At 43.1% G+C, this 26,573-nt stretch overlaps 1 protein-coding gene across 1 annotated transcript in view; it reads right to left on the bottom strand.

The window, feature by feature from the left end:
* LOC124795653 (odorant receptor 2a-like) overlaps positions 1-26,312 on the bottom strand; it is a 97,051-nt gene extending 70,739 nt beyond the window's left edge. Inside the window, exons 1-3 of the mRNA XM_047259727.1 lie at positions 26,291-26,312; positions 10,700-11,013; positions 1,449-1,682 (exon numbers count right to left, since the gene is read on the bottom strand). Of these exons, the coding sequence (XP_047115683.1) occupies positions 1,449-1,682; positions 10,700-11,013; positions 26,291-26,312 (570 nt within the window). The remainder of the gene's footprint in view (positions 1-1,448; positions 1,683-10,699; positions 11,014-26,290) is intronic.
* Positions 26,313-26,573: the final 261 nt, after the last annotated feature.

Genomic DNA, 26,573 nt, shown 5'->3' with positions numbered 1-26,573 from the left:
GCAGGCAAAATTATGGTGCTGCGACAACTGCACTACTTTGCTTCGGGAATGATTCCAAAAGGTGGACAATATGATGTGTCTGGTCTGTTTAAATAGTATAACAAATGAAGAAACTATGGAAGTAATTTCACACAACGTTCTCTGTACTACACTGCTTCTCACAGGGTAAACTACCGACAGTTTATTTCGTAATTATTAACGTAACAGTAGTCCCAGACCTTTGTTAACAGAAATTGTGGTGTCTGTGATTTTGGATTTATACTGCAGTAGTTAATTCAAAAGTGTGTCACCTTTTTATATCTCATACCTTATATTTATTCTGCTTAAATCCTATCTTAAAGTAACTGCATTTAACGCTATGTTTGTGGGGTTCACTTATGTAATAAAATAGAGAAACGCATCTTTGATAGGTCGAACTGGAATAGCAATCGATTAAATTCTTTTGCTTATTTTTCCAAGACTAAAGCAAAAGCAGTCAGAAAAGGATAACTAACTTTATTTTTATTTGAAAAGCTTCGGAAAGTGACTGTTAAAAACGTCGTTAAAAATCCTGTGAGCTTCATTTTAGTACTAAAAGCTAAAACTGATTTATTCAAAAATAAATTCACTAACTATTTCAAATTTTATGAACACTATTATTTGCAAAATTTGTCCCTTCAGGACTGACGATCGGTATTAGAACGTGGAATTATTTATCTTTAGAAGCAAAGTTCTCAGTGTGAGTTGGTATTTGTTCTGAGCCCAGTAGTAAACTCTGGCACTGTGTTTTAGTGGCAAACATTAATTGTCGCAAAGATAATCAAAGGTAAGGAGTGAAGTAAAGTGTTAAACTTGATTTCTGGTTAAAATAACAACGATAGCGTAAATAATATTCAAACAGACACACGCATTTAACAATATTCTCAAAATGTAAATTTTATTATTCTTTCCAAGTCCAAAGTTAGACTCTACGAAAGCCACTCAAGATCGAGCAAGGTCACGCAGTTTTGCAGGCGCGATCAGCCAGAGGTAATAAAAGATGATAAAAGTACATTACATTTACGAATGGCTAAGAGGTGTGCAGGGTCGTTAAAACAAGAATGTGCAATCATAAACACAGCCTCGGACAATAGATCCTTAAAAGAATTTAACGACTTGTTTTGAAGAAAGTCCTTTAGCTCTTGGTATTGCAAACACTGAAGGGACATGTGGCGTGCGAGTGAAAAAAGAAAAGCATGCGTCACTTCCAATATGAAAAGCTACAAAAAATCCCAAACCGCGAAATACTGGAACTGAAGTACAAAAAAAAAAAAGAAACATTTGGAGGGATAGAAGGGCCAATTCACTGGCATGAAAATTACTGCTATTAGTCACATGTAGGTGTCATGCTCCTCGGCTGCTTCGCGAGACTTTCTGAAGTGAAACTTATATCGTGCATTAACAGAAAGAATACCATGCTCCTTGGGTACCTGGTAGAGTGGCGTCTCTGTGAAGGAGAACGGGTACCAGACGAGCGCAGGGAAGCCGCTCTGGATGCGACACTCTGTGCTGGAGCAGCTCTGAACGCGCAGGAGGGGGACCACTTCCCAGACCACGTATATGGACACCCCAACGAACAGCTGCATCTGGGAAACGCGCCGACTTCTGAGAGCGCACGTGCCGAATATGGACGCCTTCTGATGTGCGTAATTCTGCCCGTAGCACTGCAAAGACACTGTCTGCTTACCAACCGCTCTGGTTTTCATAAATTGAGCAAAAAATCTTAATAACAAATGATAACTCAGATATATAAGTGAAACGCGTGGTTAAATCCGCAGGACAGAACAGGTAGTTGTAATTGTGGAAAGGGGCTAATAATGAGCGGCTGTCAGTTACACTCGACACATACATTAGTTGCCCAAATATTACAGCGCAAATTTCTGATCTTAACTATCGAATAAATACGTCACACAATCTTATGGCTTAAGGGCACAACCTCTTTAATTCTTGAAACCGCTGAAGGCCCATGATTTAAAACACAACTACAATAAATTTTCAAAACGCAGGAAGCGCAAGGTATTATCCTTAAATAGTATTTCAAATGAGGCTGAAGTCCCAAACAATCTAAGACTTAGCAAGTAAGGAATTTTAATTTTAAGACGGCTGAAGGCCTCTGATTCAAAACCACAGCTACAATGAATTTTCAAAAGGCAGAAGGCCCAAAGCTTCATCCAAAAATATTTTAAATGAGGCTGAAGGCCCAAACAATCTCATACTTAACAAGTAAGTAACTTTCAATTTTAAAACGGCTGAAGCTCATTATTTAAAACCCAACTAAAAACATACAAATTCAAACCATCGGCTATGAGTCATTAAAAAAACACAATCAAACACCAATAAGAAAACGCAATACAGCCAGCGGCGCTTAGAAGTTTCCGGCGGTCGGTCTGCACTTGAAATATTAACGTTCACTTAGGGGAGACAGGTAGACGGCCCAACCATATCCGATCCGCCGGCAACCCAACCAAGAGACAGTCAACGGACCCACCGACGAGACGACTTGCTTTCCACCCGACCAGTACGCAAGGAACTCCAATCCCAAAACGTAAAAGGCGTAGCCGCCCACAACCAAGTATGCATAAGCTGTCACAAGTACACACACGTGTTGGACAGCGACAACTCGGCGAGGAAAGGACACTGCCCGAATTTTACGTCAGCGGCCAGGGCAGGCAACCGCAACGCCAGCGGCCACAAGGCATAAAATTCCGCTGGTGCGCTTGGACTTCAAATAACCAAAATACAGTTAAACTCCACCGGATGGTGGCCAAATTTTCGCCAACTCGGACATTCGCCGTTGCTCACGGGAGTACTCAAACAGCCAATCATGAAAACCAACGGCACAATGTGAACAGACAAGCTTCGGTAATTAAATCACCACTGAACTTTGATGTCCTGGGTCGGCGAGTCACGAACCTCGTAGCAATCGAAACATCTCCCACACACTCCTACACTGCGTAGAGACCACCAGCGGGCCCGGCCAGCTGCGCCACCGGAGATTTCCTAGCTCATCCACACCAACCGACCTACTGCCACACATCAGCACGGATACAGCACTAAAATAACTGAGCAGTCGACATCACAAGCTACACACAGTTTCACGAACACTTGCACGAAGGACTAGACAATACTAACGGCAGCGATTGTGCAATAATGAGGACAATGAGTCGGCACACGCAGGCAACCCATAAGCGATCGCCTGCCAACATATACGTCGTCCGACAAGACGACCGACCGACGACCAACCAAGGTGGTCCGCACTCAAGTGATATGTATCGGCAAGCATCGGGCGAGTCATGGCTGTCCGGATTTCACTGCAGCCGCGCCCCGACTGAACTTCTGCCGCGTCCTAAGTCAAACACCGTCAGGTCCGAACTGCACTGCTAGCGCCTCCCAACTCACTGGCAGATCCGAACTAACCCCGAATACACGACAACCGGGATGTAATAGCAGTCAGCAAAGATAATACGCCAGGGATTATGCCGATAGCGAGGTGGTGCAGTGGTTAAACACTGGACTCGTATTCGGGAGGACGACGGTTCAATCCCGCGTCCGGCCATCCTGATTTAGGTTTTCCGTGATTTCCCTAAATCGCTCCAGGCAAATGCCGGGATGGTTCCTTTCAAAGGGCACGGCTGACTTCCTTCCCCGTCCTTCCCTAATCCGATGAGACCGATGACCTCGCTGTCTGGTCTCCTTCCCCAAAACAACCCAACCCGATTATGCCGATAAGCGCCGCTGCTGCCGCTCACGGGCAGGCAAGGCGGCAACTCAGTGACACCAGTAATTGAAATTAACATAACGAGGTGGTAGTACAGTAAAAACAGGATGTCTAATGAGATATGGCACGAACACGAGCCACGCACGTCTCAATAAGTGACGAATATAACAATGCGAATTATTTGTGGTGTGCACTCAAGAACGGCCTGCGAAGGCCTATTTAAGCAACTGAGGCTACTGAATACTGCTACTCAATATATTTTATCTATAGTCTGAAATATGTTATAAGTACACTCCAAGATAAAAAGAAAAGACGCAACACGTAGGATTAATCCGAATTTTACGGAAATCGTGAGATGTGATATACTTGTACAGGCAACAAGTATTGGCAATTTCTGAAAAACTGAATGATTTATTCAAGAGAAGGAGCTTCACAAATTGAGCAAGTCAATACCGTGTTATTCCACCTCTGTCCCTCATCCAAGCAGTTATTCGGCTTGGCATTGTTTGACGGAATTGTCGGATGCTCTCCTGAGGGATAACTTGCCAGACTTTGTCTAACTGGTGCGTAGGATCGCCAAAAGCTGGAGCTGATCGGAAGGCCCTGTCCATAATGCTCCAAAAGTTCTCCACTGGGGAGAGATCTGGCGACCTTGCCGACCAGGATAGGGTTTGGCAAGCATGAAGACAAGCAGTAGAAACTCTCGCCGTGTGCAGGGGGATTTTATGTTGCTGAAATGTATGCCCAGAGTTGCTTGCAAAGAAGGCCGACAAAACGGGGGGTAGAATATCGTCGACGTACCGCTGTCTTGTAATGGCGCTGCATATGGCAACCAAAGGTGTCCTGCTACGAAATGATATGACACCACAGCCCATAACTCCTGGTTGTCGGGCCTTGTGTCGGGCGGCACTCACGTTGATATACCACCTCTGTCCTGGGCGTCTACAGAAACGGCATCGACCTGGAATCTCATTGGCTGGAGTAGAAATCTCTTCAGTGTCGTGTCCCGCTTCGAACTCAGTCAATGACGAGCGAAGACATGGCTGGAGACGCCCCCGACAGCGGTGGGATACCAAACCGACTGTCACCCACCTGGTGGCCCAGGAACCAGTAGTGATAGTCTGATACGCCATTTATTTTCATAGCAGAACCGCCTGGGTGGTCATCAGCGGTCTCCTTACGGCACAGCAGTGCATCGACGATATTCTAGTCCCCGTTTTGTTGCATTCATGAAAAGCCGTCCTGGTCTTACCTTTCAGCAAGATAATGCCCAACCACACAAGGCGAGAGTTTCTACTGCTTGTCTGCGTACCATAGGTCCACTCAAATACGACTTAAAAGACCAAAATGTACCACCACAGGCCCTTAAATGATAGCCTGCGATGAGATACACAAATGAGCCAAAATATTACGACCACTTGCTTAATACTTTGTTGGTACGTCTTTCGAACCAACTACATCACTGATTCTGCCTATCAGGGATCCGACAGCTTGTTGATAAGTTTGTGGAGGTATGTCACATTAGATGTCTATACACAGGTCACGTAATCTGCGTAAGTAGAAGGCCATTGATTTAAGTACGAGGTGGTGGCAGCCTGTAGCGACCCAGATGGGTTCCATAGACTTTACATGAGGCGAACTGGTCGCCGAGACAGCGTGAACTCACTATAACGCACCTCAAATCACTGTAGTACTGTTGAAAGAAGACATCCACATCGCGGAAGACATCAAGCATGAAGGGATGCATGTGGTTCGCTGCTTTCAGCAGGTCTTCGGTTACTACCACTGGTCCCATGCAAGGGCAGGAAAACGCCTCTCATAGTAAAATAACGTTCCCACCAGCCTGCGTCAGTGGTGCGCTGCACGTTTCCGGCGATGACGGCGTTTATGGAGCGTCCACCTATCTAGTGTAGCGAACAAGTGATTCATCCAGAGAGCCGACAAGTTTCCATTGACCGACAGCTGAATCCTGATGGTCCTGTGCCCATTGAAATCGTAACCGACGATTTCGTTGGGTCAACATGTGAACACGTAGGATTCGCCTACAGCGGATCTCCATGTTCATCAATCTATGCTGAACGGTGTGCTCCGTAACACTTGTCCGTGCACCAACATTGTGCTTTTTCGCCAGAGAAGCCATACTTTACAGAGCAGACAAGCCTCCGAACCATACGATCTGTGGAGAGTCGCGGACGTCCAGCCACTTAGAGGCTAGTGGAGTTTCATTATCCTTCTACCTGTTCCCGTAGATGCTCACGACCATAGCAGGTGAAAATTCGACCAGCCTCGCCGTTTTTGAGGCACTCATTGACAGGCTCCGCGTAATAACAATCTTCCCTTTGTCAAAGTCACTTATTCAATGGCTTTCCCCTTTTCTAGTCTATATCTTCGCTAGGGTGATGACCGGTCCGTATCTACGCCGCTTGCATACTTTTGTTACCGCGTCACGTGCCCACAACGCCACAAGGTGGCATCCAACGTCGCGGTGGGCAGATGTCACGATGTTTTGGCTTATCAGTACATGTTAACAGACCAGTCTCGTGTACTGTTTCACTGTCGTCCTAACTGATGAAATGATCACCTACTGCATTTACAATGTTATGTAGACGCATCCACTTAAAACTGCTGAAATGACATGGTCTACTGAAATATTTACAAGCCAAGAGACAGACGCGGCTTTGCCCGAGGTCATTCGTTTAACAGTCGTTTCTTGGAACAGGTGTTCAGCTCAGAACGATCTCTTATTTGTCTTTTTTATCTTGACAGTCCCTACGTGATCGATACTTAAGGTCAGAAATATTTGTAGATTCCGTCCTGAATGTCTGGTTTTTTTTTTGTTTTTTTTTTGTTTTTTTTTCCGTCTCATCTGGACAGGACCTCGAGAAGTATCTGACGTCTTCATGCAGATCTACCTATCATCCGAAATGGTTGTACCGACTGCAAACCTTGGCGCTGACACCCGTTCCTCTCCGCCTGTATTCTTTGTTAGATATTTTCTCTCACATCGTACATCGCTTAATATTTGTGTAAGTTAAATAACAGGCCCAATGGTCATTTGTGTTTAGCACCCTCAGGCAGAAGTATTTTCTGTTGACTTTCCATATCAATTAGCACTATTTCACTTCTTCTTTTGATAACGGCCATCTCCGGACGATGTTATTTCAACTCCACTTTTCCTTTCCCTTGGGCTTGGGCTTTAATTTTAGCCCAATATTCGTGCTTTTGATTGCTGTGCTGCTTCTTCGTCGCTTCAGTCGATGTTTTGCGATTTTTTTTCAGTCTTGGCTTTTCTTGGTGTTTATTCTTGAGCGAAATGTGCTTATGAATATCCTCCAATGTAATCACTTCCTACAGTTTTCCTACCTCGTTGGACCACGTCTGCTTGGTTTTCGTGTTGAGAAAGTAACGGAAGATCCAGGTGTCAAGTACAGTACTTTCCCTTCATTCCTCTCATGATTTCAGACATCTTGTTCTACGAGGGCAGTTCAATAAGTAATGCAACACATTTTTTTTCTCGGCCAATTTTGGTTGAAAAAACCGGAAATTTCTTGTGGAATATTTTCAAACATTCCCGCTTCGTCTCGTATAGTTTCATTGACTTCCCACAGGTGGCAGCGCTGTACGGAGCTGTTAAAATGGCGTCTGTAACGGATGTGCGTTGAAAACAACGGGCAGTGATCGAGTTTCTTTTGGCGGAAAACCAGGGCATCTCAGATATTCATAGGCGCTTGCAGAATGTCTACGGTGATCTGGCAGTGGACAAAAGCACGGTGAGTCGTTGGGCAAAGCGTGTGTCATCATCGCCGCAAGGTCAAGCAAGACTGTCCGATCTCCCGCGTGCGGGCCGGCCGTGCACAGCTGTGACTCCTGCAATGGCGAGATGATCGACGGATCACCATCAAACAACTCAGTGCTCAACTTGACATCTCTGTTGGTAGTGCTGTCACAATTGTTCACCAGTTGGGATATTCAAAGGTTTGTTCCCGCTTGGTCCCTCGTTGTCTAACCGAACACCATAAAGAGCAAAGGAGAACCATCTGTGCGGAATTGCTTGCTCGTCATGTGGCTGAGGGTGACAATTTCTTGTTAAAGATTGTTACAGGCGATGAAACATGGGTTCATCACTTCGAACCTGAAACAAAACGGCAATCAATGGAGTGGCGCCACACCCACTCCCCTACCAAGAAAACGTTTAAAGCCATACCCTCAGCCGGTAAAGTCATGGTTACAGTCTTCTGGGACGCTGAAGGGGTTATTCTGTTCGATGTCCTTCCCAATGGTCAAACGATCAACTCTGAAGTGTATTGTGCTACTCTTCAGAAATTGAAGAAACGACTTCAGCGTGTTCGTAGGCACAAAAATCGGAACGAACTTCTCCTTCTTCATGACAACGCAAGACCTCACACATGTGTTCGCACCCGAGAGGAGCTCACAAAACTTCAGTGGACTGTTCTTCCTCATGCACCCTACAGCCCCGATCTCGCACCGTCGGATTTCCATATGTTTGGCCCAATGAAGGACGCAATCCGTGGGACACACTACGCGGATGATGAAGACGTTATTGATGCAGTACGACGTTGGCTCCGACATCGACCAGTGGAATGGTACCGTGCAGGCATACAGGCCCTCATTTCAAGGTGGCGTAAGGCCGTAGCATTGAATGGAGATTACGTTGAAAAATAGTGTTGTGTAGCTAAAAGATTGGGGAATAACCTGGTGTATTTCAATGCTGATTAAAACAACCACTGTTTCAGAAAAAAAATGTGTTGCATTACTTATTGAACTGCCCTCGTACACTGCACTGCCGAAAACCTTTTCAATTTGCAAACGTACAAAACTCTAATCCCTTTCATTCTTGTTCTGATTGTTAAGGAGAGATCAGATTATTTATCTTGCACAGTAACTTATTTTGTCCACAGGCTTTCTGTTCCTGCCACCAATAAGAAGGAGTAGCAATGATAAGACTACTTCGTCGAGTGACTGCCAACTTTTTATCTAACGGTTCGAAAAGCACGCGCCGGCTGAAGTGGCCGTGCGGTTAACGGCGCTGCAGTCTGGAACCGCAAGACCGCTACGGTCGCAGGTTCGAATCCTGCCTCGGGCATGGATGTTTGTGATGTCCTTAGGTTAGTTATGTTTAACTAGTTCTAAGTTCTAGGGGACTAATGACCTCAGCAGTTGAGTCCCATAGTGCTCAGAGCCATTAGAACCATTTTTGAAAAGCACGCAATGGTCTCAGTGCCGTGAAAGATTGCAGTCTCTTACAGGGAAGTAGATGACACCTTAGTCGTGTAGAGTCTTTGTGAGGAACGGCTGTGTGACTTCCTGAATCCTCCGAATAACTAGCATCTCGTTTACCATGGAAGTAGAGAAGTATAAGCAGCATCACTTCCTTGAAGTTCTAATCACGAGAAGTGGTTTACACTTTGGCAACAGAGGTTCCAAATGATTGGAAAAGTGCACAGGTAGTCCCAGTCTTCAAGAAGGGTCGTCGAGCAGATGCGCTAAACTATAGACCTATATCTCTGACGTCGATCTGTTGTAGAATATTAGAACATGTTTTTCGCTCGCGTCTCATGTCGTTTCTGGAAACCCAGAATCTACTCTGTAGGAATCAACATGGATTCCGGAAACAGCGCTCGTATGAGACCCAACTCGCTTTATTTGTTCCTGAGACCCAGAAAATAGTAGATACGGGCTCCCAGGTAGATGCTATTTTCCTTGACTTCCGGAAGGCGTTCGATACAGTTCCGCACTGTCGCGTGAAAAACAAAGTAAGAGCGTACGGAATATCAGACCAGCTGTGTGGCTGGATTGAAGAGTTTTTAACAAACAGAACACAGCATGTTATTCTCAATGGAGAGACGTCTACAGACGTTAAAGTAACCTCTGGCGTGCCACGGGGGAGTATTATGGGACCATTGCTTTTCACAATATATGTAAATGACCTAGTAGATAGTGTCGGAAATTCCATGCGGCTTTTCGCGGATGATGCTGTAGCATACAGAGAAGTTGCAGCATTAGAAAATTGTAGCGAAATGTAGGAAAATCTGCAGCGGATAGGCACTTGGTGCAGGGAGTGGCAACTGACCCTTAACATAGACAAATGTAATGTATTGCGGATACATAGGAAGAAGGATCCTTTATGTATGATTATATAATAGCGGAACAAACACTAGTAGCAGTTACTTCTGTAAAATATCTGGGAGTATGCTTGCGGAACGATTTGAAGTGGAATGATCATATAAAATTAATTGTTGGTAAGGCGGGTACCAGGTGGAGGTTCATTGGGAGAGTGCTTAGAAAATGTAGTCCATCAACAAAGGAGGTGGCTTACAAAACACTCGTTCGACCTATAATTGAGTATTGCTCATCAGTGTGGGATCCGTACCAGATCGGGTTGACGGAGGAGATAGAGAAGATTCAAAGAAGAGCGACGCGTTTCGACACAGGGTTATCTGGTAAGCGTGATAGAGTTACGGAGATGTTTAGCAAACTCAAATGGCAGACTCGGCAAGAGAGGCGCTCTGCACCGCGGTGTAGCTTGCTGTCCAGGTTTCGAGAGGGTGCGTTTCTGGATGAGGTATCGATATATTGCTTCCCCCTACTTATACCTCCCGAGGAGATCACTAATGTAGAATCAGAGAGATTCGAGTTCGCACGGAGGCTTTCAGGCAGTCGTTCTTCCCGCGAACCAAACGCGACTGGAACAGAAAAGGGAGGTAATAACAGTGGCACGCCACACACCGATGGGTGGCTTGCGGAGTATAAATGTAGATGTAGATGTAGTCTATGTTAATCCTATGTACACGGACTGTTGTTTCGATAAGCTCTCGAATCATCTTTCAAGACAAAAGACGTGCACGACATTTTTAAAATATCGTAGAAAATTCACATATTAGGACAGTGTAGTCTTATGAACTTGTAGACAATGCTACACAGACGGCAGTCCATAGTACTTACCTCCATGCAGCGGTCAAGCTCCTCGATGAGTTTGTTGGTTAATGGGCGCATCTTGAGCAAGACAATAAACTTGAAGGTGGACATGGCGTAGGTGAAAGTGACGCAGGCGTTGGTGGTGACGCTGAGGATGTCTCCCCAGAAGTGCAGCATGGCGGACAGCTGGCTGGCCAGAAACGTCACCACCGAGAGCACCACGAGGCCAGAGTAGACGCCGTAGCTGTACACCAGCGACGCCTTCCCTCCGGTCGGCGCCCACACGCCGGCCACGCGGAGCGCCTTCTGCTGCAGCCGCAGGTCTGTCACAGCAGGCCGCCCTGCGGAGGAACACAAACGGCAACTCAGGAAAAAAGTGCTTTACGGATAAACTACTTTCCAGCTAGTAATAGTGTTTTGATTGAACACCCAAAGATTTGAAGATAATTTTAGTTCCCCTCACGTACAAAAACCACTGCTATTAAATTTTGCGACTGATCGCTAAGTGCGGGGTACGGTGCTTATATATATATATATATATATATATATATATATATATATATATATATATATATATATATATATATATACAGGGTGAGTCACCTAACATTACCGCTGGATGTATTTCGTAAACCACATCAAATACTGACGAATCGATTCCACAGACCGAACGTGAGGAGACGGGCTAGTGTAATTGGTTAATACAAACCATAAAAAAATGCACAGAAGTATGTTTTTGACGCAAACCTACGTTTTTTTTTAAATGGAACCCCGTTAGTTTTGTTAGCACATCTGAACATATAAACAAATACGTAATCAGTGCCGTTTCTTGGATTGTAAAATGTTAATTACATCCGGAGATATTGTAACCTAAAGTTGACGCTTGAGCACCACTCCTCCGCTGTTCAATCGTGTGTTTCGGAGAGCACCGAATTACGTAGGGATTCCAAAGGGAACGGTGATGGACCTTAGGTACAGAAGACACTGGAACAGTACATTACGTCCACATGCTAACACCTTTTTATTGGTCTTTCTCACTGACGCACATGTACATTACCATGACGGGTGAGGTGCACGTACACACGTGGTTTCCGTTTTCAATTGCGGAGTGGAATAGAGTATGCCCCGACATGTCAGGCCAATAGACGTTCAATGTGGTGGCCATCATTTGCTGCACACAATTGCAATCTCTGGCGTAATGAATGTCGTACACGCCGCAGTACATCTACTGTAATGTCGCCCCAGGCTGCCACAATACGTTGTTTCATATCCTCTGGGGTTGTAGGCACATCACGGAACACATTCTCCTTTAACGTACCCCACAGAAAGAAGTCCAGAGGTGTAAGATCAGGAGAACGGGCTGGCCAATTTATGCGCCCTCCACGTCCTATGAAACGCCCGTCGAACGTATACCTCACCCCTCACGGTAATGTACATGTGCGTCAGTGAAAAGGACCAATAAAAAGGTGTTAGCATGTGGACGTAATCTGCTGTTCCAGTCTCTTCTGTACCTAAGGTCCATCACCGTTCCCTTTGGAATCCCTACGTAATTCGGTGCTCTCCGATACACACGATCGAACAGCGGAGGAGTGGTGCTCAAGCGTCAACTTTAGGTTACAATATCTCCGGATGTAATTAACATTTTACAATCCAAGAAACGGCACTGATTACGTATTTGTTTATATGTTCAGATGTGCTAACAAACCTAAGGGGGTTCCATTTAAAAAAAAAACGTAGGTTTGTGTTAAAAAACATACTTCCGTGCATTTTTTTTGTGGTTTGTATTGACCAATTACACTAGCCCCTCTCCTCACGTTCGGTCTGTGGAATCGATTCGTCAGTATTTGATGTGGTTTACGAAATATATCCAGCGGTAATGTTAGGTGACTCACCCTGTATATATATATATATATATATATATATATATATATATATATATCAATTTCCCGCCATGTCGTTGTTCCGCCGGAAGTCGCGATTGGCGTTCTTGAAAGCCTAGGCATCCTGGAAATAGTCAGGACCTCAAAAATGGCCGAGATGTTGAGGGCAAGTGCGGAGTACACGTGGAGAGCCGCGATTATCGAAAGTCTTCGTGCTGGGCGTTCGCCCATTGAAATAGTTCGCTTCTTCGAGTACCCGAGATCGACTGTTTACGATATTGTGACCAAGTATAATGCTTCGGAGAAGTCTGGGGTTTACGTCCTCGTTGTTGTGTCCACTGAGGGCGATATCATGCCGCTACATTTCTTTGAAAAGGGACAAATTGTCACAACAGAAGTTTATCTACAAGTTTTGACGAATTTCCTGAAACCGTGGATGGTAACTCGGGGAGACAATATGTATTTCAACAGTACGGTGCACCGGCTCATAAGAGCCATTTAGTTCAAAACTGGCTCTCGGATAATGTTGGCATGTTCTGGTCAAAGGAGCTCTGGCCCCCGAATAGCCCCGAATAGAACCATCATAACGTCGTATCACTACGCACGGCTATCGAAGCAGCATTCGCGAATATGGACAGCGCTGTTTTAAAGAGTGCTTGCGATCGCTTCAGGACAAGATTGGAGACGGTCACTGCGGCTGAAGGGGATTACATCGAGTAATCTTACTCTTGACAGACACCTTTACTTATACACAAAAGGATTTTCAACTTCATTTCTATTTTGCTTTTAAAAAGGGTTCCATTTGTCCGGATTTAAGAACCGCACCCTGCACACAATAGCGAAAAAGTCCATACGATCCAATAATGGAAATCGTTAACAAAGCTGTGAATATCAGTTATATGTTAAACTGCTTAATCTACATGTAATCAGCACAATTATTCTTTTTTTTCTGAAGCTACTGTTTCTAGATATATTTGTCGTTGATTACTAAGGAATATTCAAAGATATCCAGTTTATAATTTACACTAACCAAGTAACGCAAAAAATATACAAATCCTTGCCCGGATTCGACTTATCAAGCCGCTCCTGGCGTTACGACTCATTACGGGAGTACACACTGCAATACGGGCTTATCTCCGTGTGATCTCTCTCAAGCTTCCATTTTTTTGGTGCCTTGCTTTTTATATATATTTATTACCATTCAACACTAACGTTTCAATTATTTTTCCTACATAGTACCATCATTGTAATAACGATACATATAGTTCATAAAGAGTTGTTAATGAATTTTTTGTGGATTTTACGAGACGTTTTAAACGCATGGCAGTGTCCGTAAAGTATAGAAATCTGCCCTGTCTGCTAATCAGAACTCGTAATAGAGTCCCAACAGCGACTTGAACTAACTTTAACGTCCCATAATTTATTGACAATAAATTCGCTTGGAACAAGAATGCTACAAAACTGCTGAAGCACTTAGATACATTTTACACTATACCTTGCATTAGTGAGAACTATACCTTGCATAAGTAACATTAAAAATAAATAACGCTGCTCTACTTTGATTACTTCCATACTGCAACATCACGCAGTATCAGGTTCTTAAAAGACTCCTCAAAGGAGTCTCAAGTTTTTCCATTTAAAACAGATTCGTGCAAATGCTACTTGATCTGCATTCAGGAACGACCTGCGGAAACCACTCAAAAGAATTTTGTACAGAATCATACGCTTTGTGATCAAAAGTATCCGAACATCTGGCTGAAAACGACCTACAAGTTCGAGGTGCCCTCCACCGGTAATGCTGGAATTCAATTGATGTTGGCTCACCCTCAGCCTTGATGACAGAATCCACTCTCGCAGTCATACGTTCAATCAGGTGTTGGAAGGTTTGTTGGGGAGTGGCAGCCCATTCTTCACGGAGGCACGCAGCAAGGAGAGGTATCGATGTCGGTCGGTAAGGCATGTCACGAAGTCGGTGTTCCAAAACATCCCGAAAGTGTTGTATAGGATTCAGGTCAGGACTCTGTGGAGGCCAGTCCATTACAGGGATGTTATTGACGTGCAACCATTCCGCCATAGTTCGTGCATTATCAACAGGTGCTCGATCGAGCTGAACGATGCAATCGCCATCCCCGAATTTTTCTTCAACAGTGGGAAGCAAAAAGGTGCTTACTGCATCAATGTAGGCCTGTGCTGTGATAGTGCAGCGCAATACAACAAGGGGTGCAAGCCCCCTCCATGAAAAACACGACCACACCGTAACACCACCGCCTCCGAATTTTACTGTTGACTCTACACACGCTGGCAGATGATGTTCAGCAGGCATCCGCCATACTCACACTGTGCTATCGGATCGCCACATTGTGTGCCGTGATTCGTCACTCCACACAATGTTTTTCCACTGCTCAATCGTCACTCCTTACACCAAGCGAGACGTCGTTTGGCATTTACCAGCGTGATGTGTGGCTTATGAGCAGCCGTTCGACCGCGAAATCCAACTTTTTTCACCTCCCACCTAATTGTCAAAGTACAGTGGATCCTGATACAGTTTCGAATTCCTGTGTGATGATCTGGCTTAGATGTCTCCCTATTACACATTACGATTCTCTTCAACTGTCGGCGGTCTCTGTCAGTCAACAGACGAGATCGACCTGTAGGCTTTTGTGCTGTACGTGTCCCTTCACGTTTCCACTTCTCTATCACATCGGAAACAGTGGACGTAGGGATGTTTACGAGTGTGGAAATCTCGCGAACAGACGTATGACACAAGTGACACCCAATCACCTGACCACGTTCGAAGACCGTGAGTTCAGCGGAGCGCCCCATTCTGCTCTCTCAAGATGTCTAATGACTACTGAGGTCGCTGATGAGTACCTGGCAGTAGGTGGCAGCACAATGCACCTAATATGAAAAACGTATGTTTTTGGTGGTGTCTGGATAATTTTGATAACATAGTGTATGTCCCTATCACCAATTACCAGATCACTCCAAAGAGTCAATATGAACAACAACAGGAATGAACATCTGGGTAGATGTCTCCCTATTACACATTACGATCCTCTTTCTGTGCTACTCAAAGGGTCAGTCGCAGAGAAAAATGTATTTTCAATTACTTATGAATGAGCATAAAAACTGAAGATACAACAGAAGAACCGTACTAAACAGATTGTGAGGATTTATTGGTAATTAATCCCTTCCACGTCAATAATGAATTTCTTACGAAACTAATTTACCTACATATTACTTGACGTTTAACAAAATCTGTTCAGAGTTTTTATGCTGATACTATCAAAATACTGGTCAGCCCAATCACCGCCCATATTATTTTACGAATATATAAATGACATTTCCACCAAATGGCAAAAGAAAATCGAAGATTCCTACTAACCAAGATGTACTATTATTAACTTAGCCCTTTTTGCAGAGGAGCAGGTTATACTCATGGACACTGAAGACAGCCTTCAACGGGCTGTGTGGTCCTCACATTTAATGGCAAATATTATCTACCCATATCAGAAAGAAAGTAAAAGTTATGCCATTTTGTGAAAAATAACATATTGGAGCTGATATGTTAACAGAGAAAAACTTAGACTGGAAAGAAAACATAGTAAATGTTGTTGGGAAGACGAACCAAAGACTCCGATTAATTGGCAACACACTCAGAAGATGCAAAAAATCTATTAAAGAGACTGTCTACACTACGTCTGTCCGTCCTCTTTTGCAGTACTGCTGAGCGATGTGGGATCCTTAGCAGACAGGATTAGCGGAGTACATCAAAAAAGTTACAGTAAGAGCAGCACGTTTTGTATTATCGAGAAATAAGGGAGAGGGCGTCACGGACATGATACAGGATTTGGGGTGGATATCATTAAAACAAAGACTTTTATCGTTGCGGCGGGATCTTTTCACGAAATTTCAATCACCAATTGTTTCCTCTGAGCGCGAATATATTCTGTTGACGCCGATCTACGTAGAGAGAAACTACCATTTTAATAAAATAAGGAAATCAGACTCGCACGTAAAGATATAGGTTTTCAATTCTTCCGCGTGCTGTTCAAGAGTGGAATAATAGGGAATTATTGTAAAGTGTGATCTGCAGAGTATCCATGTTGATTTTGATTTAGATGTGGATGTAGATGTAGAGAGTAATATTTTGGAACAAGTGCATGTTTTCAACTACCTGGGCTGTGATATCTTTAGTGCTTACGTTAATGATCCCGAAAAAAATACACGTGTTAGGTACGATTAACAGAATCCTCTTTAACTCTGCTGGAGAGTTAAACTGACGTGAACTGAACATCTTCAATTCGCAAGAAGTATTGTATATTTCGAGAATAACTGTCTTATTTTCTGTTTTCGATTCCGTGTCGGATTCCAACATCTTAAGTGCGCCAGTACTGTTCGGGTTAGCAAACTGAACTTCATAAATTAAATAGCTGGCGGGTCCTGAATAAGTGCTACAATTCGAAGCAATCTCAGTGAGATAGACGCAATATCGGCCGAGCAAACTTCGTTCAGGCCCGTTATTACCGCTCGTGTTGTATTGCCCACCCGCATTTCGTTACAAAACCTGTTAATAACATATAAAAAGTATGTCATTAGCATGAAATAATAAAATATTACACAATGTGGGAAATAAATGTGGTGGATGCTGTTGTTGAAACGCACTTACATAAACATACACGTCTTAGCCGTACAAGGCCAGGTGGAGGAGGATGAAGAGGAAACTAACAGGTGAATTTTGTTAGACAAAAGACGAATATTAATTTTACAAAGATGATCCTCTCACTCACTCTTCCGAAGTTAAACTGATACCATTTCTTTTCTTATTATTCTACAATCAGATTATTATATCTGTTCAAACAAGAAATAAATTTCCTTTAAACAAGAAAAATAAGACTAAACGTTATTTTGTCTATATAGCTCCTGAGTAAAACCAGAGTAGAGAGAGTACTTCAGTTTTGCAACAACATGACTGTATCTTTACTGCCCTCTGAATCCGAAATGTGGACATTTACAAAGAAACATTTCCAGAGAATCGAAGCGGTAGCAATGAAACTTCTATGATCTTCCGTAGAATACAAATTAGAAAATTGTTACAAGAACAGTGAGATAAGAGAAGAGCTGCATGTTCTAGGAATAGTTTGAAACATACAACGAGACAGAAGGAAAGCTATGATCATCTGCTACGCGCAGATCGAAGCATGATACCAAGGAAAACCTGTGAGTTCAGTCTGAGTGGCAGAAGAAGAATACGAAGATCACGAAGAAGATAATGCGATCAGCTTAAAATTGCTTGGTTCCGGGACAGGCAAACACGTCTGACCCGGAAATGTACGTAATGATGATGACGATGATCTTTATTAATAACATCAGTGCTGCATTTGTCTTCACTACATCTGAAACAATATCATACAATCAGTAAGAGAGGCTGATGAAATCCCTTTTCTATTGACATAACCCAGGTACAACCATTTACGAATTATCCATTTAAATACATTTATACCTTTATAATTGGACAGTAGTGATTCGGTTGCTAAATGAAATACTTTTCTGAGTGATCATTAACACATACTTGCGCAAACGTCACCTAAGCTCTGTGAAATCTACATTAAGTTTAACGATATTAATTTTAAATTCTGTTCTTATAGCGTTTTACAGATCCATGAGGTTTTTCACATTGGTGTGTGGAGTTATCTATGTACATACTCTAATATAACGTTGCAGATAAAATTATTTAAATACTTTTATTTCTCTGATAACCTACAGAATGTTGGTGTTTGTATAACACATTACAGGCAATGTCCAACATAGCTTCTATAAATGTCTCTTTTAAAAAGTTCATCAGTTTTAAGCTGATTTTTGAAAAGTCTCACTACCACTAATTAACAGTTGAGTTAAAAATAACGTGTATCGAAGTGAGAGACAATTACAGCTTCATCTCATTCTGTCCGATTTTTTTAATATGCCACGTGATTGTTCTTTTTATTTATTCTCTTCCATTTCAGACAGTTAGCTATCAGATGTGAGTCGCTGTTCGCCCCGGGGTTTCAATGCGGCGTAGAATTTTCTTTTTAAATGTTCGTTGAACTTTCGGTTACGCTTGTGAGATTCAACTCACTAAACCATGACAGCAATGTTATAATGGAATAATAGTTTCCGAATAGTCTTCCTGAACCTGGTGGAGTGATCATGCAACACTGTAATATCAGCTCAGTGTGCCTCATCGGCCGAATACAAGTCAGTCTATTGGATGCCACTTTGGCGATTTGTGTCTCTTTAACCGTTAGCTGTTATCCTCCAGGAGAAGGGGGACCTACGGATCAACGTGGAATCTGACCCAAGCGTCGCACCTGGTGACTCCCCATATCGTTGAGTGGTGGAGGCCGGAATAAAGGCGGAGTGAAAATTTCCGTGGTCCTACAAGAATGCGATCAATCTCGGTTTGCGGGCGCATAGTTTACCACTAGACTATCACGCCCGACTTTCCCAACACCGAATCACTGTTGAAGGATTTGCCTAATTCATGGACTAGAATACAGAAATATTTCTCACAGTCGCCTTATGAAATAGACAATGAACGTATAAATTTTTGTAATTATTACAACATTTTCTGATCACGAATGTTTGTTTATCCAATTATCGGTTTCAGTCACTGTGATCATCTTCAGATTGATCTGTCTTAACAAAATAAGCAAATAAAATACGAGTATATAGCCATAAGGGGCATTGGCACATAGAATAAAAACAAAATAAGACATGTAATGTCAGGTCGTTGTGTCGCTGGCGGTGATCGGACATTACGGGTCATTAGTGTTTGCCACCTTATTCTGCTGAACCTGAACCTCTTGGTCGAGTGGTGTAACACGTGGAAAGTTCAAGTAGATCCACAGAAAAGCGAAGCCACCATCTCTGATGGCACCACTCGCCGTATCCGTGGTCCAGACTTCCACCTCTCCGTCTGCAAGACTGGCACTCCGCCTCGCCTTCCTCATCTGTCTGGCCGAGCGGTTCTAGGCGCTTCAGTCCGGAACCGCGCGACTGCTACGGTCGCAGGTTCGAATCCTGCCTCGGGCATGGATGTGTGTGATGTTCTTAGGTTACTTAGGTTTATGTAGTTCTATGTTCTAGGGGACTGATGACCTCAGATGTTAAGTCCCATAGTGCTCAGAGCCATTTGAACCTCATCTGTCTACCCTTCCGAACTTGCATCCTGTACCAAGTATTCCACTCCCCTCACCTTCCTACCCACTAATCACCAGGCCAGGTACGCCGCTGCATTGCTAGATCCTTATTCCGCCTTCCATGCAGCTTCATGCCCTACTCATCCTCTACCGCCAGAATTTCAACCAGCTCCCTCTCCCCAACAATGAAATCCGTCCCGACATATACCTCTCTTTCCACCCAGCACCACACAATCCCTCCATTTTGATATTCTTCCATCCTCTACCTTCCTGACTTTCAATCGTTACCTGTGGTTCTATAGGGCTCCATAGCCACATTCATCATTGCACCTTCATCATGGCAATTATTTTCATTACCAGCACCACTAATGCACGATGACATCATTCACATTCATCAGTGACTGCATTTAACTGTAATATAAAAAGAAATCGTCAAGCAAGTTTTAAAAACCATCACTATCTTCCATCCACGTGTTTTTTGCAAAACGTTGTTTATTGTCATCTATCTGTAGGTAAAAATTGCAGATATCGTCCACCAATGTGTTTTTTACAAAAATCATCTGCTATTGTTATATTTCTTACATACTTTTAATCATATTTTTAATATATGTAACTTTTACTGAAGAGCGGTTTTCATCCACTGACAGTTCGCTTCCATTGTGAGGAATTAAAGTAACAATAAAGAAAAAAAGAGTAAAGCGTTTAGCTCTAGCCCTCGACGGAAAATTAAGACGGAATTCACACCTCTTCCACCCACCCCCCACCCCCCCATTAAATAGCGGCTAATGAAGGAATAAATCATCCGTACGAGACAGCGACCATTGTGAATACTTTGTAAACAAAGATGTCAAGATAGCTAATATATTTTTTTGTTTATTACGCCGGTTCGGCTACTGCCATCATCCAAACAAAATCTTGGCACTTGCAAAACTGTTGACGTCACGATTTCTCATTAGTTTTTGATGCTGACGCTGATCCTTGTTTCGGAAATTCCAAGTTTTCACCCGATGATGGCAACAGCCGAAACGGCGTGTTAAGGAAAGACACATAGTAAGCGATCTAGACAGTTTTATTCACAAAATACAACACAAAGCCCGAAGCTGACTAAAATGCCAACTGCCTGTATCTGGGGTCTACATTCTTCTACTGTTATCATCTATAAATCCTTCATCCGCCCCAGCCTACGCCAACACTGCCTGGCTCTGCCTCTCCTAAAGGCTACAAATCCGTTGACATCCTGGAAAGACGTGGACTCCGCTTCGCCTTTGCAACCAACAGCCTTCCCCGTTTCGCATTCTACACCAATTCATGAATTTCCCACCCCTTCTTCTCTTCTTGAAATACAATCGGATTCGATAGGTTTGTCCGCAGCTCGTGGTCGTGCGGTAGCGTTCTCGCTTCCCGCGCCCGGGTTCCCGGGTTCGATTCCCGGCGGGGTCAGGGATTTTCTTTGCCTCGTGATGACTGGGTGTTGTGTGATGTCCTTAGGTTAGTTAGGTTTAAGTAGTTCTAAGTTCTAGGGGACTGATGAGAATAGATTTTAAGTCCCTTAGTGCTCAGAGCCATTCAATAGGTTGATGCAAAAGTCAGTTCCAGCGCCAAAAATCCGATCACTAACCCGCAGTCCAGGTACCTTGCTGCGTCTCTATATCCATATCCCACATTCCATGCACCTTCATGACTTATCCATCCTCCCCCAATGGAACTTCAACCAACTCCCACAACCCACTTCATACAATTCTTCCACTTATCTCCCTCCCCCGTTCTCTCTCTCCTCCCCCCCCCCCCCCCCCCCCCGAGTGACTTTTGGTCGCTACTTGCAGTTTCACAAGCCCCTATAGTTTTACGCACTATTCCACCTCCACCATGGCCATCGTCATTTTCATGCCCGACGAGCATCACCATCATACAATAGTAGCATTAGTTTCCTAAGCGATTATATTTTAACTATAACATAAAATCATCTAAAAAAATTAAAAACTGTTAAAAAACGTCCACCTAAGTGTATTTTACGCATCATTTATTTACACCTGCTCGTTGTCTATTTTACAACTTCTATTAAAAATGTAAAACCCTTGTCTGAACGATTTCAGCAACTGCCATCCCGCCCCTGCGTACAGAACAGAAATAACATTAAAAAAAGATATGTCGGCACTTCGCTAGGATATGTAAACAGAGAGAGGGTAGCGTTTCCGAAGCGTCTCGCTCATGCTGCGATCTTATGCGGCAAGGTAATCACGTAGACTTTATTGTACCCTGTGATAATGTTACTTCTCGCCAAGGTAAAATAACACTAACTAATTAAGGAGCCGAAGAGGAGGGAGGAAGGTAGTAATGTTAATCCATTGATAATACTTAGGTTTCGTTGAACGTTTATTTAATCATTCGCAGGTACGAGGTGCGCCACGGAAGCTAATTTGATACTCTGGCACCATTACATTTACATCTACATCTGTATTCTGTGAATTGTTGTGTTGTGTGAAGCAGAACTATTTTTTATTTTTCCGTGCAATAGGACTCAATCGCGCTCCATTCACAGATTGTGTGCTCCTGTGTGAGTCGGTGCGTGCCTTCATTTACTTGCATGATATTTGCTTAATGGCCATGTATGATGTTGCTCCTGCCCTGAAAGAAGGCTCTTGAAGTTTCACGAACTGTATCTCTAGATAAAATTTTTGAACATTCCTGTTACGTTGTCTCACTAGTCAAAAAAACCTTCATTCGATAAGCATTCTTTGTATGCGCTAGACGTCCCTTGTATGAAGACCTGATATGGTTTCATACACTTCAGTAGTATTCAAGGATTTGCTGTACAAGTAATTTGCCTACAGTCCCTTCTGTAGGTAAACTGCTATAACCCAGTCCCTAGCAATGAACTGTAGCTTATAATTTTCCTTAGCGACAAGTTAGCGTATGCGGTCTTTTCGCTTCATACACATATACGCTGCTATTCTCAAATTCAAATGGCTCTGAGCACTATGGGACTTAACATCTTAGGTCATCAGTCCCCTAGAACTTCGAACTTCTTAAACCTAACTAACCAAATGACATCACACATATCCATGCCCGAGACAGGATTCGTGCCTGCGACCGTAGCAGTCGCGCGGTTCCGTACTGAAGTGCCCAGAACCACTCAGCCAACGCGACCGGCCGCTATTCTCAGATATACTATGTGATCAGAAGTATTCGGACCCCTGCCTGAAAATGACTTACAAGTTCTTGGTGCCCTCCATCGGCAATGCTGGAATTCAGTATGATGTTGGCTCACCCGTAGCCTTGATGACAGCTTCTACTCTCGCAGTCATACGTTCAGTCAGGTGCTGGAAGGTTTGTTGGGGAGTGTCAGCCCATTCTTCACGGAGTGCTGAGGAGAGGTATCGATGTCGGTCGGTGAGGCCTGGCATGAAGTCGGTGTTCCAAAACATCCCAAAGGTTTTCTGTGGGATTCAGGTCAGGACGCTGTGCAGGCCAGACCATTACAGGGATGTTATTGTCGTGTAACCACTCTGCCACAGGCCGTGCATTATGAACAGGTGCTCGATCGGTTTCAAAAATATAATCGCCCTCCCCGAATTGCTCTTCAACAGTGGGAAGCAAAAAGGTGCTTAAAACATCAATGTAGGCCTGTGCTGTGATAAAGCCAGGCAAAAAACGAGGGGTGCAATCCCCCTCCATGAAAAACGCGACCACACCATAACACTACCGCCTCCGAATTTTACTCTTGGAACCGCACACGCTGGAAGACGACGTTCACCAGGCATTCGCCATACCGACACCCTGCAATCAGATCTGCACATTGTGTACCGTGATTCATCACTCCACACAACGTTTTCCCATTATTCAATCGTCCAATGTTTACTCTCCTTACACCAAGGGAGGTATCATTTGGCATCTACCGGGGTAATGTGTGGCTCATCAGTAGCCGCTCGACCACGAAATCAAAGCTTTCTCACCTCCCGAGTAACTGTCTTAGTACTTGCAGTGGATCCTAATGCATTTTGGAATTCCTGTGTGATGGTCTAGATAGATGTCTACTTATTACACATTACGACCCTCTTCAACTGTCGGCGTACTCTGTCTGTCAACAGACGAGGTCGGCCTGTACGCTTTAGTATTGTACGTGTCCCTTCACATTTCCACTTCTCTATCACATCGGAAACAGTGGACCTAGGGATGTTTAGGAGTGTGGAAATCTCGCGTACAAACGTACGTCACAAGTGACATCCAATCACCAGACCACGTTCGAAGTCCGTGAGTTCCGCGGAGCGCCCCATTCTGCTCTCTCAAGATGTCTAATAACTACTGAGGTCGCTGAAACGGAGTACCTGACAGTAGGTGGCAGCGCAATTTATTTAATATGAAAAACGTATGTTTTTTATGGTGTCCGGATACTTTTGATCACATAGTGTAGTTGAATGATTGACTTGTGACTCAATAATGCCACACGCAAAGCGTAATACACTTTTACATGTTGCAAAGTACACTACACTAAGGGCTAGTTGCCTTTGTTTCCACCAGGTCGAGGCTTACTGGATATTGCTGGGCATTTTAATGAATATTATTTCCTCTCAGACTACTGCATTATTTGCGAAGCCTCTGAAATTGTAACTAACAAAATGTGATATACACTCCGCGGAGAATATGTATTTGAAACATACACTTATTTTAGCTTTATTTCTTCTAGTCAGTCTTCAATTCTGAAGCCCAGGAAGAAGATCAGGGAAGAATATTTACAAGCAAGTAGTTATGACGTAATGATATTTGCATAACTATAGTTTGCCCAGCTTGAGGTTGGAAGAATATTAGTCAAATGTATTACAGAATAATAGTCCAGATTCATAACATAATAACTTAACAAGATACGTAACTAAAAATTGGCAACTAAAGAGGCTTTCTCATTCCCCTTTCAAACTTTAATGCAATTTTGGCCTTTTCGATCATTGGGCAACGTACTACCGACAAGCACCTGCATTACTAGACTACGAAAACATTCAGTCTCTAGGGATGTACCTGCTGAAGATACAAAAACTCCTCTTCTTCACCTTGGATATGTGCAGGAAACCGTATAGACTGTTTTTGCTTTACTATCTTCTTGAAGAGCCTTACGAAAGTTGTGATTCTGTTGCTGTACAAATAATATGATTCTAGGACATTTCAAATCTCAGAGAAACAACAAACTTCTCCTCTTCAAAAGACGGTGAATGATCCACGTCTAATCTCAAAAGAAATCCATTCTATAAATTTAACTGTCGCCTATTCCCCTCTGACTATATCCGCGTGCCTTTCCTTCGTAATTATTTCTTGGTAAACAATATTTCTTACACTGTGGTCCATCATGTGCAAATGCCGAATGTACTGAAGTTCTTTACTACTGATATTATCTTTTATTTTAATATGTTACCTTTACCATTATCAGACTATCCGTTTACATGATTGCTTTCATAATGATAACACATCATAGAAAATGTTTTCAGTGAAGTCTGGAACCGCGCGACCGCTTCGGTCGCAGGTTCGAATGCTGCCTCGGGCATGGATGTGTGTGATGTCCTTAGGTTAGTTAGGTTTAAATAGTTCTAAGTTTTAGGGGACTAATGACCTCAGATGCTATGTCCCATAGTGCTCAGAGCCATTTGAGCCATTTGTTTTCAGTGAGTTTTCCTTATTTCTTTTCTAGCTGTGCTGGTTATTCTGCAAATTTCGAAAACTGTTATTATTAATATATTTGTAGCTATTCTGATAATTCCTGGTTTTCAATAACTAGTATGGGCAAGAAACGACGAGCTCTAAAAACCATATTCTGTGCGTCAAGTTCCTCGTTGTGTTTAAGAATGATTCTGAAAGCGCTATACCGATCAAGCTGAATATAAAATATACTAATACAGGTAGATTATTGTAAGGAAATGATTGATCTCTTCCCACGAAAGTTAATGACTCGTATTAAATATCTGTATGAACGAAAATAAGACGCTCTTAAAAATTACTACAAAAAGACGAGGGTATACTGTTGTGCAGAGGTTGTTGGATGTTCAACTGAAAAGCTATTTTATTTGTGTATTCGGCAGTAAACATATTTCAGGAAAAGTCTTGGGTCTTCTTGAGGGATTCCAGAAACTTAATGAGATAAGGTGGAGCAGTAAAGACACACATCTCTCAAATTTAAATCCTCTGACGCACAATAAAATATGAACTTGTTTCTTTCGTTAAGTTTCGCTGTTCTTTAAAGAGCGACCTTCCAAATACAGAAATTGTTTTCATCTTGTCTCACAAATTTCCGTTAAATTATACTATGAAAGGCTATTGCAGCTACGATTTCTTTTTTCTTTTCTGATGCGCAGAAATGTAACAAATAACTACGCACATTATATGAATATATGAAATCTACAGTACTTACATTGTCATCCCATTCGGTTTACGTAGATTAACTCTCCCCTTATGTAATCTTATATACGCATTAATTTAAGGTATTTAACTTCCAAAACAATGCTCCGTCACACCTGGAGTTCCGAATTGAAAATTTCTTTTAAAGTTTTGAGATTACCTAAAACTTAAAATTTTACCTGCTCCTGGGAGCTTCGACATGACGAAGTTCACTGTTCGCGCTCCCCTGTAGCAATGACAACTCCTTAGAAAATGCTCCTAAAAATCCCAGAAGCCGAACCATTTATCATTCCCTTTGCTGTCGTGACCTCTAGCCGATACGTCAGTATTAACGCGCTTTTGGCTTCCTGTGTTTCGTACTCAGCTATAATGAAAAATTAACCCTAGTGCACACGAAATCTGTTCCAGATTTTCGTCTGACCGAAGAAGGAATTTTCTTGTAGGTCAGCTCAAGTTGTTACT

The sequence above is a fragment of the Schistocerca piceifrons genome, chromosome 4, assembly GCF_021461385.2.
Source record: "Schistocerca piceifrons isolate TAMUIC-IGC-003096 chromosome 4, iqSchPice1.1, whole genome shotgun sequence".
NCBI lineage: Eukaryota > Metazoa > Arthropoda > Insecta > Orthoptera > Acrididae > Schistocerca > Schistocerca piceifrons.
The sequence above is the reverse complement of the archived record's forward strand: the minus strand, read 5'-3'. Positions and strand labels throughout refer to the sequence as shown.